General features: G+C 41.5%; 2 protein-coding genes across 25 annotated transcripts in view; one reads left to right on the forward strand and one right to left on the reverse strand.

Moving 5' to 3' along the window:
* dock7 (dedicator of cytokinesis 7) overlaps nucleotides 1-13,761 on the forward strand; it is a 66,473-nt gene that overhangs the window by 15,736 nt on the left and 36,976 nt on the right. For all 24 annotated transcript variants that reach the window (XR_013790381.1, XR_013790382.1, XR_013790383.1 and 21 more), the window contains exons 13-16: nucleotides 172-265; nucleotides 964-1,126; nucleotides 12,749-12,866; nucleotides 13,472-13,542. Coding sequence is in view for 21 of the 24 variants with exons in the window: in XM_079505722.1 (XP_079361848.1) it covers nucleotides 172-265; nucleotides 964-1,126; nucleotides 12,749-12,866; nucleotides 13,472-13,542 (446 nt within the window). In the remaining 3 variants the exon portion in view is untranslated. The remainder of the gene's footprint in view (nucleotides 1-171; nucleotides 266-963; nucleotides 1,127-12,748; nucleotides 12,867-13,471; nucleotides 13,543-13,761) is intronic.
* angptl3 (angiopoietin-like 3) lies at nucleotides 3,475-7,854 on the reverse strand (the record flags this gene model as incomplete). The annotated part of the gene is made up of 7 exons (XM_079506973.1): nucleotides 3,475-3,782; nucleotides 4,067-4,339; nucleotides 5,315-5,410; nucleotides 5,732-5,845; nucleotides 6,128-6,236; nucleotides 6,473-6,583; nucleotides 7,324-7,854. 7 exons carry the CDS (start codon nucleotides 7,852-7,854, stop codon nucleotides 3,598-3,600), a joined length of 1,419 nt encoding a protein of 472 aa, XP_079363099.1. The 3' UTR covers nucleotides 3,475-3,597.

Genomic DNA, 13,761 nt, shown 5'->3' on the forward strand with positions numbered 1-13,761 from the left:
AGTGCTACATCAAGAGAAGAAAAAAATGTAATATTAAATAATGCACAAGTATATAAAAGGACTAAAAGTGCACAGTATGCACACATACTGGTACATAAACACCTCATGTAGTACGATGCACGTTTCCATTTTGTGGTGAAATCCTTTCTGATCCAGTATGTGTGTTTTTAGGAGGGGGACAGGTTGAGTGATGAGGACCTGTTTAAGTTCCTGGCTGACATGAGAAGGCCATCCTCTGTGCTAAGGAGACTCCGACCAATCACAGGTAGTGTCAAATTGTCACATGGTTACATTAAATATTCAGTATTATTAGCCACTGCACAGCAATATCCTTATTGTGAATATATCAATTTGTAACTCAGACAGTGACTCTGTGAAATTAACGGAAGACTGAGCCAATTTTCAACCTACAGTTGGAGGCCATCGATATTGTCCTTTTCTTTTTGCTGAGGTTTGCGTGATCTGCGCAAAAGGACAGTTAACCCATTTTGGGCGGGAACCCCTTTTGGTGTTTTAAACATTATGTTATAATTTAGCTATTGAAAAATAGCAGATCTACAAGCTCATAGTGCGCCACCGAGTGGCGTGCTACGAGCTTGTAGGTCTGCTATTTTTGAAAAATCGTGAAAATATTTATTTCAGAAAACTGGAGGATTTAGAAGGATTTTTTTAAATGTTGAGGTCAGGCCTAAATGGGTCAAATGATAAGGGACAATATCGGTGGCACCCAACTGTACATTAAATATTCAGTATTATTAGCCACTGCACAGCAATATCCTTATTGTGAATATATCAATTTGTAACTCAGACAGTGACTCTGTGAAATTAACGGAAGACTGAGCCAATTTTCAACCTAAATGCCATTGTTCTGATGTGAGGAGATCAATAACGGTATCGTACCAAACCCACCAAAAACAGGTCTGCACACGCACTTTATTGCATGAAACCTTCTCTCTACCACAGCTCAGTTGAAGTTGGACATCTCTCCAGCTCCAGAGAGTCCCCACTACTGTCTGACCCCAGATCTTCATCAGGTCAAACCCTACCCAGACAGCAGAGTACGGCCCACCAGGGACATCCTGGAGTTCCCTGCCAGAGACGTCTATGTTCCCAACACCACATACAGGTAGGAACACAATATGAAGAAACATACTGTATGGATCCATTTACTTTGAGTTCAGTCATATTATCAACATAAAAGCATTCATTCTGAACAATAATTCTCAGTGATTATTCAGTACACCGTAAAATCCTCAGTTATTTTAACTTCGATTCCAATGTTATTTAAATTATAATTAGGCTCTAAACAAACAAAGGTCCATAGACTTAACTGGCCTATGATGTAATTTCTGAAAGCCATGCATTGCTAGCGCCCATCAAAAAACAGACGACTAATTAAAACGTTGTCATACTTATTCCTTTGTATCTATCCATATACTGTACTGTACAGTGCATTCACAGCTGGCTGATGGTAGCCTTGCCTCTGCCTGGGGGACTGAGTACATATTCAATCTGTCCAGTTGCTATTTCCATCAAGGTCACTGAGAGAGAGGCCCTTTATCAGGCAACGTTGACATGGCCTCAGGCCATGTTTGTCTGCAGATAACCAGGAGCTTTCCTTCTGTAGATTTACTCATGCTAGCCCCTAGTAGATCCTGCACAGGGTTCCAGGTTATGAACACAAAGCATAGCTTTGGTGTGTGTGGATTTATATAGGCCAATCTGTACGCTTCCAGATTGCACTGGAAAAATACTGTAGTCCTAGGGCACTTGTGTATCCCACTTATCTTCCTTTGAGAAGTTATATATGTCTTGATACAATTTAAACCAGTGAACCAGTCTTTGCAGGATCGGTGTCCAACTCTGTTGACATAACCATTTAGCTGATGTGATGTAATGATGTGCACTCTCTATATACCTGCGCACGTGTAAGCCAAGATTATATTTGGTCAGTCTGTTAACATTTGCTTACTTTGGACCACACTCCTGAATAGTTTCCTATTTTACTGACGCATTTCACATACAAGGACAATGAACCCATTGAAAATCAGTAATGCATAGTTCTGTTGGCCTTGTGTGTGGGCGGGTGTGTGGGCAGTGTGTGGGCAGTGTGTCGGCGGTTGCTCAGCGGTAGAGTGACTCGATGGTAACCACAAGGTTGCAAGTTCTGACCCGGGCTCCCCCAGAGTTAGTGTCGAAGTGTTCTTGAGCAAGGCACTGAACCCCTAATTGCTCCTGATGTGCTGGTTGGTGCCTTGCATGGTTTCCGCTACCATCAGTGTATGAATGTGTGTCTGAATGGGTGAATGTAATACATCTATGTAAAGCGCCTTGGATAAAGGCGCTATATAAATGCACCATTTACCAAGGGAAACAAATGTAGCAAGAGTCCCAGACATTTGATCATTGAGGTTTTATTCATAAATATGGGTTATAAGAGCACCTAACAATCTGACAAGTTAAAGTCATGAGTCAGAACTCAGAAACACGTGTACAGTACACCTGGGTATGAAGTGTAGACAAGAGTCAATATGACTCACTAACGAACATACAAGGACATGACCTGACCTGTTACTATACTAGCATAACATAAAACAGTATGAAAAAGTATTAAATACATTACATAGTAAAAAAAAAAGGAACAGAGAATAAACTAAGCGTGCTAAGCTTACTAACAAAGTTGTATTTCCAATCTCTTGTTATAATATTTGAAAGCTGATAATGTCCCTCACATAGAAAATGTTTCAGGACCCTGGTGCTCAGACAAACTGTGATTTGAAAATACATAGGGCATCAACTTTCTGAGAAACAGACTCCTTGGAGATGTAAGCTTTCTGCACTATATACAGTAAATTATTTGCATAATATAAATGGTTTATGTAATGGTGAGGTTTGTCCATTGTAAGAAACATGCAATACAGTTTTCATGTTGTACAGAAACAATGCAGCATTAAGGACCCTGAACAATTGATGAAATCATTTCATGCATTTAAGGACATTGAAATGGATGGTCAAGCTTTTAAGCTAATTCAAGTGGCTAGTCGAGCGTTTTCATTTACGTGATTTCTTCATAATCTTTCTCCCTTCTAATTCTCCAATTTAGTACAGTGCTATATATTTTGCAGACATTATTGAATCAGTATGCTGATTGCTCATATGGTCCAAGACATTTTCTTTTTCATTTGCAGACATTTCACAATGCTACTGTATACAATTGGGACTCAGGTCATTAACCTATTGCGCTTGATCCACTGTCTGGCATAGTTTCATCATTGTGACAGTTCAGCATTCTCTTGTCTGACATAGATAAGGACGTTGCTGCCTGGTTACCTTCTGGTTACCTCTGACAGAGTGGTGTGATGGAGTAGTCAGCCTGATGTTGTAGAGTATTTGATGTCACCTATAAGGCTGTGCCTAAATTATAGGCAAATTATATACTCCAGTGAAGTATAAATTGGCCCTAAGTCGTAGAGTTGAGTCTCAAAGTGTGACATTTCCGTGCAGGGTGTAGTTCTTTTGATCAATGCTATAGTCATTGTCTGTGAACTTGTGAAGCAAGCTGGAGGTGTGTCAGGAGATGGGGGGGTGGGTATGGCTTCAGTTGAAGTTTCCTGCGATGGGGGCCGGTCGTATAGAGATCCTGGTGGTCTTGAGGGAGTATGAGTTCACCGTGCCAGGCTTCCAGTGGATCCCCTTCCTCTTCAAAGAGCGGCCTTTGGCTCCCAGCCACACGTACCTCCCATTCAGGTTGGTGTCTCCGCAGGCATTGAACCACCAGCCACCTGCCAAGTGTGTCACATGAAACCAACAGATGTGGAAATGTTTTCCTTTTATGCATTGTCATCACATTGTCCGTCTACAAGTGTGTGATGCTGTCTTGGTGTTTTGCTTCAGATCATCTATTCTACTGTATACTTAACCAGACGGCAAACCGCTATTGGAGGTTGAATGTGGCAATAATACCTGTACAGGTGTTCATTACAGTGATTTTGTGTATAAATAAGGTGTTTGTAAGTATGGAATAGATGGCTTACAAACATTACAGCGTAATGACCTCAGTCTTTACCTGAGTAGCTGCGGGCGCAGTTGGAGTCTTGATGCTTGTCATTGTCTTGGTCCTTGGTGGAGAAGCTCATGCCACTGTGGTTGGCCATGGCATCAGGCAGGTCCCCAGAGATGTAGCTGAGGTGAAGGGTGTAGTGGGTGGAGGGACCCCCCAGTGAGAACTGGTATTCAGCCCAGCGCCTCGCATCCTTCCAGTCTTCCAGCTCAACACGAAGAATTGAGGCTCCCTGTCCAGCCAGGCTGTGGATCTTCTTTAAACCCAGCCAGAACTCTCCTGCAAAACAAATGCATGACTTAACCACTTAAATTAAAATAAAATAAAATCATGGAAATGAGGGAAAATGTGTTTGCAGGAAAAGAAAAGAAAAAAAAAAAAATATATATATATATATATATATATATATATATATATATATATATATATATATATATATATATATATTTATATATAATATATATATATATTTTTTTTTTCACTTTTAGTCTTTGTCACGCATGCACGGACACACACACACACACACACACACACACACACACACAACTTGCCATTAGGTTATTTCCAGAGTTGCGACCATTCAAAACACATGTTTTGTTTTGGTACAGTACTAATGAGTGTGATATGAGATTCCTGTGTTGAATGAATCATAGCATGCATTGCATAACTTGCTTTCCTTGGCCTGCGGTAGCATGCTGCAGTCAACCTTTTGACTTAATAGTCAGGTCATTCATGTGGAAAGAAACGAGTACCAAAGAATTCATAGCTGCAGGATCTGTCGCTGTATTGGAATGCTGTCTGACTCTCTACCTTGGGGCTGCAATTCAAGACTGGCTAGCATTTCAGGAAGGCTGTTAAACACAAACCCTAGCATCCCTAGACTAGAGGGGAAAAAAGGAGTATGTAGGGTTTACTATTGGTCAAAGCTCTCAGCATAGTCTTCCAATAGAGGAAGTCAATCTGTCATCTGAGAGCTGATATGCTACCACTACTGCTTCCCGGGGGTTTTCCTACAGGAAGTATTTAAGAACAGTGTCTGCTTCCTTTTTGTTTTCCTGGCTTCCTAATGCTGTGTGTTTAAATGATTATAATAGACAGACTGTGATAATCAGACGTGTGCTCTTATCTCAAACCTTCAGAACGTTACTTAAAGCTGTATTGATTATCTTTACTGAATGACTGACTAACAATAATTGGGGTAAATGTTCAATTTCAAATATAATGATAGAATAAAATAACAATAACTGCACTCACCTTCCAGATCTCCAAAGCCCTTCTCGTACCTTTCCCATGTCTGATCAAAATCCACTGAACCATCGACTCTTTGCTGAATTACTGTCCATCCTCCATCTGTAGGGTATTATGGCAAATGCAGTTCAAGATAGATGATTGTAGTAAATATCACACAGACACCTCAACCAATATCAGCAATTGTCCTTTTTGTTTTTCACCGATAAAGAGACTGTGTCAGCGTTGTGTGCACCTTTGGATAACCTGTTGTACGTGACTATCTAGCTTGATAACCCTTACCCTGCAAACGGTTCTGAAATACTAACCAATTGTCTTGACAGACATAGCTGTTGCCAAGAGAAAGAGAAAAAGAACGTAAACAATGTTTTGCTGCTGTTACAGGAAGGCCCATAAGATGGATTGCCTCTAGTCTAGGCTCACCTGATCTCATATCACAGTAGACACTGAATGGCTGCGATTGGTTTGGCTTGATAGCATAAACACTGCTGTTCCTCTCGCCTCTGTCAAACAGTTTGCCGCAGTCCACGGGAAGATCTGTAAACGGAAAACATTGAGGATATTGTAAGAAATGTGTCAGCCACTAGCTGTATAAAACTGACAGTAGGCTGCTCCTGAGACAGATAAAAACAGCATGCCTTAGCAAAACAAACCATGTGGGCCTGTACAGTTCTCTTACTGTAACGGTCATGAATGCTTAAATACAGCGTAGATATCAGGCTCAAGGGTTATACACTATGTCAAATACATTGGAAATGAAATGCTACACAAGTTTTATTTTCCATTTTTGGAATGAGTTGGTGCACAGGCTTCTCTTACCACTTGATTCCAGGTCAGTGGAGTTTGCTGTCAGATAGGCAAACATGTCGGGTGCCTCTGGGTCTGAATCTAGCTTGTCCATCGTATCTTGAAAGTTGTCGTAGGTAAGCTGCAATACAAGGTAGAAATAAGCTCATGCTGATGCTAACTAACCCTTTCAATTACTTTAATCAAGCAATGCTTTTGTGAATTGCAACTGGTATTCCAGTCAGACTTGCTGTATTATGCACAAACAGTACTATAGCATAAGAATTACTAACGGATTGAAGCACACATTTTGCACATGTTGTGCAAAACCCACGGCATTTGCTTCTTGCAAAACAAAACAAAAAAAGTGTCACCAACCTTGTCCTCCAGGTTTTTAATCTTGCTTTTTTGGTGGTCAAGCTGATCGTGCTGCTCCCTCACAGCTTTCAGCAGTTCAGTGATGGTTCTCTCCTGAGATTCAATCACATCCTGAAATTGACAAGTGAGCGTTAAACATCAATACCTGTAAGCTACATTAGATGTACTGAGCCATTTCATTCAGTTAAATCTATGTAACTTTCCTCTTCTACCCCGGATTTGAACCCGGTTTCCTGCTCAAGTGCTAAATAAACGCTGCCTGCTTGCTCAAGGGATGAATTGAATCGTGACCAGCAGGTCAAAATCTGTCAGGTGCGACATAAGTGACCTTTGACGTGATCTAAATGTCCATTAGAAGAGCAGGGAGACAAAATGCAACCACCCCAGTTGTATAGGTTATATTGTATTAATATACTCTTTGATTGATTGTCTGAAATCTGTAAGTGCATTTTTATGGAACAAATTAATAGCCGACTATATGTTCGAATGGGAAACAAATGTGCTAATGGTCTTATACAGTACACATATGTTTATGTTTGTGCCTGTCCTGACTTTACCTTTTAGTAACTGGATCTGAAGGAAAACTGATAGGAAACTCACAGTTTATCCTCAAACCATCGTCACCCTCCAATAATTAATTGTGTCATACATTAGACATTCATTCTATTGAAGAATGGCCCACGCTGCCAGTGGCTTCTCATTAGACATTCATTCTATTGAAGAATGGCCCACGCTGCCAGTGGCTTCTCATTAGACATTCATTCTATTGCAGAATGGCCCACGCTGCCAGTGGCTTCTCATTAGACATTCATTCTATTGAAGAATGGCCCACGCTGCCAGTGGCTTCTCACCTTGAGCGATGTCATTTCGCTGAGTTGTTCGGCGGGGACCATGTTCTCCGACAACCCTTTGAGCCTCTCCTCCAGGCTCCCCACCTGATTCTGCAGCTGGCTTCGTTCCTGCATGATACCGTTGATCTTGGAGTTGATCTCCAGCGACAGGTTCCGGATCTCCTCATTGTTGGCCTTCAGGTAATTGGTGGTCTTCTTCAACTCCTCCTCTTCGTCCTTGATCTCTGAGGTGACCACGGTCAGTTGGTAGAAGGAGTGGTCGAAGAAGTTGAGCTTCTGGAAGATGTCGTTGATCTGGGACTTGGTTTTGTGGACAAACTCCCGCAGGCTCTGGCCCAGCTGGAGGAGGCCGTTCGCCAGCAGACGAACGTCATCGAGCATGGCGAAGCGGGACTTGGCCTCGGTCGGTCTTGGCACTGCGGTCAGGGCCTCGGATGGCATGGTAGGGTACTCCTCTCCACCTGATACGTCCAGAGTAGGCAGAGCAGCTGTGAAGCTGGCCAGCAGCAGCAACATGCACAACGCTTTCATTCCGGAGCAATTGGAATGCAAAGTGTTTCCTGTTGCACTTTTATTCACCTTCCTTTAGTCTGTCACTGTTCGTATTTCTTCCTACACCACTTAACGATGCATTCAGTCTCTCTCTCTCTCTCTCTCTCTCTCTCTCTCTCTCTCTCTCTCTCTTACTCCTTTCCCTCTTTTCTTTCTCACCCCCCTCTTTCTCCTGCTGACTACTTCTGTGTCAGAATGATGTGAGTGCAGCAGCCTGCCCTGTGTTATATACTGCCCTCTCTGTGGAGGAGGGGGGATTAGCTGATCATTAAACCCGGCTATGCTTTAACTGTGTACCCCCCCCTCCAAATCCCCCCAGAGCTCCCCTCTCCTGAACAAACAAATCACAGCAGTGAGCAAATAGCACATACAACCCTCCACCCCCCTCCCCCACAACCACTTTGAACACACCCCAAGCCCCCCACCCCAACATACCACACCCTACCCTGGTCTCCATCTGTGGTGCTGAGCTTTAGCTGATCAGCAGAAAGACAACAATGACCATCATGGTGTTTTTGATGGATAGTATTAGTCAGTCTGATCAATCTCAAACCACACACACACACGCACTGATTGATAACGGTCTGTGTAATTGATGCTTGCAGGTTTGATTTAGCGTCTTGCTGAATCAGCCCAGCATCTCTCCCTCTCTCGTGCAGCTCACTAGATCTGACAAAGTGGCACTGGTAAGGTGTGTGTGTGGAGGGTGTCATCTGCACCAGGGTTATGATTGTGGGAGTGAATGATGTTAGAAAGTTTGGACAGTGTGGACTCATCATCTTAGCTTTATTGTACAGCCAACCCCTTTTTTCAGATTTGTCATGCAATTTTCCATAACTCATAATCCTTCAGACACATGAAATGGTGGATATATATACTGATTTGCTTGCAGATTTTACACGGGTCGTTGGCGTACACTGAGTCCGGTCATAAAAAAACATTTTATGGGGAACTCTTAGTCAGTTGTTTCACTTGGCCGTCTAGCAAAAGGTTTCAACCAGACTCTGTACAGTTCAAGACAAATTGTGATTCTCGCCACTGTCTTGTCGTGCAATGGTTGCAATTTCAGCTCTATAATCTGTAGCACAATCAGCCTTTTGCTTTGTGAGCATCTTCTGTTGCCCTGACAGCTAAGCTTATTAGGATGCCTGCAATAATCTTATGTCTGTTGAGCATTGGATGATTTCGAAGACCCGTAGATGGAGAGAGCCCCATAGATGGAGAGAGCATGGCTGCAGTTCAGCAAAACATGTTTTGCCTTTTATTACAATCTTTGAGAATCGTTTTTATGGTGCACCACAATAACCCTCAGTCAAGTTAATTAGCACAGGCTAGTAATTTGTGGTTACAACTTACTTCACTTAACAACAATGCAGACATGCCTGCTGTGAACCTGCGTGTGAAAGGAGCAGAGAAAGGAAGTTTTGTACAAGAACTTTGGATGCTAAGAGATATTTAGTTGTTGACCAGACACATGTATCTATGACTCCTGGAGTGTTAAATAAGTATGTATTCCTTCATGTTGTTGCCACGACTGCACCATTTTCTTATTTGACAATTTTAACAATTACAGGCAATGGCATGTGGACCCTTAAGATCGAACCTTAGCAAATCAGAATTACCACTAGTTCAGTGGTTTTCAACCAGTGGTCCGGGGACCTGACCAGTGGTCCTTGAGGGGGTTCCAGGTGTTGCCCAGCTAAATGATGGAGAGTTGGTATCCAAGTGGACCCTTATAGATTTTTTTTATAGATTTTAACTCTTGAGAGTGTACATTTTATACAGTGGAGAAAGGAGGGACACCTGCACACTGCCACTTGCCACGTTCAAGAGCATTTATTTTAAAGCAGAGCAACGTTTCTGTCTTGCGACCTTCCTGCTCTGCTTTAAAATAAATACAGTGCAGTGTGCGGGTGTCCCTCCTTTCTCCTATACGTTGTATGCCTCGTCACCATCACACCTGCTCCAAATTGTCTACCGGGTGTGCGGAAGCCTTCTCTCCATAAACCCTCTCAACAGTGAAGTTATTGTTAAAATCTGCATTACTTAATTTACAAGAAGTCTACACAATTTGAGAATGTAGCAGAATTGTTATTTCGGTCTATGTTTGACTGATAAGATTTTGTCCACGATTCCATGCTGTTGGTACCACAGGAGAGATAACAAATGATAACAAAATATTATTTAGTTTTGGGTCTGATAGGCTAAATGTCATCAAATGGTGATCCGTGGCGCAAATGCCCAATAAATAATGGGCCTTGATATGAAAAGGGTTGAAAACCACTGCTCTAGTTGATTTGAACAATCGTGCATGACTGATTCATTCAACACCCAAATATTGCAGTGGACTAAATCAGGGGTTCTCAACCCGTGGGTCGCGACCCCTCGGGGGGTCGCCAAATTATTTTAGGGGGTCCCCAAATTATTTTCTAAAAATAAAAAAAGATTTATTTTTAATTTTTATTTTCACGATTTTTCAAAAATAGCAGACCTACAAGCTCGTAGCGCGCCACTCGGTGGCGCGCTATGAGCTTGTAGATCTGCTATTTTTCAATAGCTAAATTATAACGATGCTTAAAACACAAAGGGGTTCCCACCCAAAATGGTTTAAGGTTATTGTAGCAGTCAATTTATATTGGGGGTCGGGAGGGGGCGGGGCGGGGGGTCCCGAGACATTGCCAAAGCATTTCCGGGGGTCCCCGGCCAAAAACGTTGAGAACCCCTGGACTAAATAATGCACAGACAAAATGACACATCTCTGCCGTTACTATGCAACAAATGTTTATCACTATTCAAAGCAAGAAGGCAGTTGTCTTCTTACTTTGGTAAATTATACTGTGTATATATGCTTATACTGTAATACCATATCAGACTGTACACCACCTGGTCTAATGTTGAGAACTCTCTGCCTGTAATGACTTCTCCTTTTACTGTACTTACTACTTACTGGGCTCAAAGGGGCAGGTTTATTAAGAGGGCTGTAGTTTTGCAAATGCATCATGTATAGATAGTTCAGCTGCCTCCACAGATGGTGACTGACTGTACTGATTAATCCAAGCTGATCTGATGAGATGACCCAACCGCTAATCTTTGTGCTTTTACCGGTCATGCTGATCTGTCACAGTGAATGCCGGGTTTTGGGAACCGTTAAGAGGTCAAATTCTACATTTCCACATAAAAGCCGCCATTAAAAAGTGTTAGAAGAAGAATGGGCATCTTGGGAACTGGTGGGTGGAAGATAGACGGGGGAAGATCACAGAATACTTAATTATCAGGGAGGAGAGATTCCCACACTTACCAGTAAGATGTGGTTGCAGCTGGGATCCCGGCGGACACTCCCACTCCCACGCCAAGTCCACTGCATTGCTGTGGTCACTCAGCTGATCCGTGGTGACTCCTCACTTCCTGTGCTAGACACACACACACACACACACACACACACACACACACACACACGCGGAAGAAAACAATATCCAATTTACCAAATTCCACAGTCCTGGACATTATAACTATTAACATATAAAACAAAAGACAATCATTTTCTGTTATACTTTAATTTGGTAGACAACAATACAAACTAAACATCCGCAGGACACATTTTCTTAACCCTTCATATGATCACATTAACTGCAACGCAGAGGTACACCTGTTCATAGACCACTCTTTGAACTCATAATGTTGTGCTGCCCCAACTTCGCTGGGTCAGCAAAATTGTTTCATTTTTACAAAGAGGGTGGCTCCATGATTAGCCACTGCCACTCCTCTTCCCCCGCTCTTTTAGGCCAGCTTTGTTACATTGTACCGTTCTGGATGATTGACAGGCCAAGCCTCCGTTCTCTGCCTATAAGAGCACAGTATAGTCACCATGGTGGCCTCCCTGCCAGGCCCCCACTTACCAGTAGACAAATGATGATGATGCAAGTTTAAGTAAACTTGGCCTGTTAGTTATGAGTTATGAGTTATGTCATTGATTTAATGATTAACCAAGACATACAATACTGTAATTAAGTAACCCTACCCTTAGGTAATCTTGTTTTTCATCCAGAGGTAACAAATATACATTGTCTTAATGTTTATTTTGTGCTTATTTGCTTATGCAGTATCGCCTTGTTTCTAGTCTCTTATACTACAAGTAAGACGCGCAAACGCGGGAAGCGAACGCAGCTCGTAAATTGCAATAACAACAATTAGAATAAATTACGTACTTTTTAAGGTTTTTTTTTAAGTTAAGTTTTTTTTAAATGAAATGTTTTTTCAAGTTTTTTTTTAGTGTGTGTATGTGTGCGTGCGTGCGTGTTTCTTTTTTAGGTTTTTTTTTAAAAGTTTTTTGTTTAAGTTTTTTTTTAAGTTAAGTTTTTTTTTAAGTTCGTTAAGTTTTTTGTGTGTGCGTTTTTCCTTTTTAAGTTTTTTTTTTAAGTTAAGTTTTTTTTTTAAGTTAAGTTTTTTTTTAAGTTAAGTGTTTTGTGTGCGTTTTTCCTTTTTAAGTTTTTTTTTGAAGTTAAGTTTTTTTTTTAAGTTAAGTTTTTTGTGTGTGCGTTTTTCCTTTTTAAGTTTTTTTTTAAGTTAAGTTTTTTTTTAAGTTAAGTTTTTTTTTAAGTTAAGTTTTTTGTGTGTGTGTGTGCGTGCGTGCGTGCGTGCGTGTGTGTGTGTGCGTGCGTGCATGTGTGTGTGTGTGTGTTTTTGTGTGTGATACAGCTGCGCCCTCTGGTGGTGGGCGGGTGGTGTTACAGCGTGACACACAGACAGACACACACACAGACACACACACAGACGTGATCTGCTGGGTCTCATAGTAAATGCTCACTGCGTTCGCAATCACTGCGTTCGCAATAATCTGTCTGTATCTGAATGTCTGTGTTTATTACTTTTTCAGGAACCTCTTATATATCAACCCACAGAGTCTTAACTTTGCCAATCGCCAAGGTTCTGCCCGGAACATCACAGTCAAAGTGCAATTTATGAACGGCGAGGATCCCAACAATGCTATGCCGGTATGCCATGATAACATTTTTTAACCCATTTTGACCTGGGATCAGATTCTAAAAATGTCTTCTACATCCTGACAGTTTTCTGAAAAAGCTATGTTTCTATGTCAGTCGTTCTTCGATTTTTCAAAAATAGCAGACCTACAAGCTCGTAGCGCGCCACTTGGTGGCGCGCTATGAGCTTGTAGATCTGCTATTTTTCAATAGCTAAAGCATAACATAATGCTAACACCAAAAGGGGTTCCCGCCCCAAAACGGGGAATGGCCTGAAACTATTCCTTCATGTGTGGTCAAGTGTGTGCTCGCCTGCTCTGCCACACATGATGCTTACAGACAAGCTTGTTTCTTCACGGGATTAAATAATGGTTAATATTACATAGTTTAAAAAAATAATTTGTACTGCTGTTGTAACTGGTAAGATGGTACATTTGCAACTGTAGCTCAATAGACCGCCCACTGAATAATTACATGTTACAAAAACTGGCCTATGGATGTGTTCACATAACCAGTTTAAATAAAAGGAGAACCGTGTGAACATAACCTAAATGAGCATGATGTGATGTTATCTGATTGTCGGAATTATTAATAATACTATTATCATTTTTTCCTAGGTGATATTTGGCAAATCCAGCTGTGCCGATTTCGCAAAAGAGGCATACACGGCTGTAGTGTACCATAACAGGTACAGTAACTTCTTTTGTATTGAATTTCTTTTGGGGTATTTGGAGATCAACCAAATGAAATGAATGATATTCTTAGTTTTTCTATGACTGATGTCTCGAATAGAATACATCTCATCTCACCTGGAATTCTAATAGGGAGGATGCATTTAACAATCAGTCAATCAGTCAAAGTCCCAGAGAAAACCTTAGTTGCGTTTTTTTTTTAACCTGATGGATTA

The sequence above is a fragment of the Electrona antarctica genome (genome assembly GCF_951216825.1).
Source record: "Electrona antarctica genome assembly, chromosome: 7".
Taxonomy (NCBI): Eukaryota; Metazoa; Chordata; class Actinopteri; order Myctophiformes; family Myctophidae; genus Electrona; species Electrona antarctica.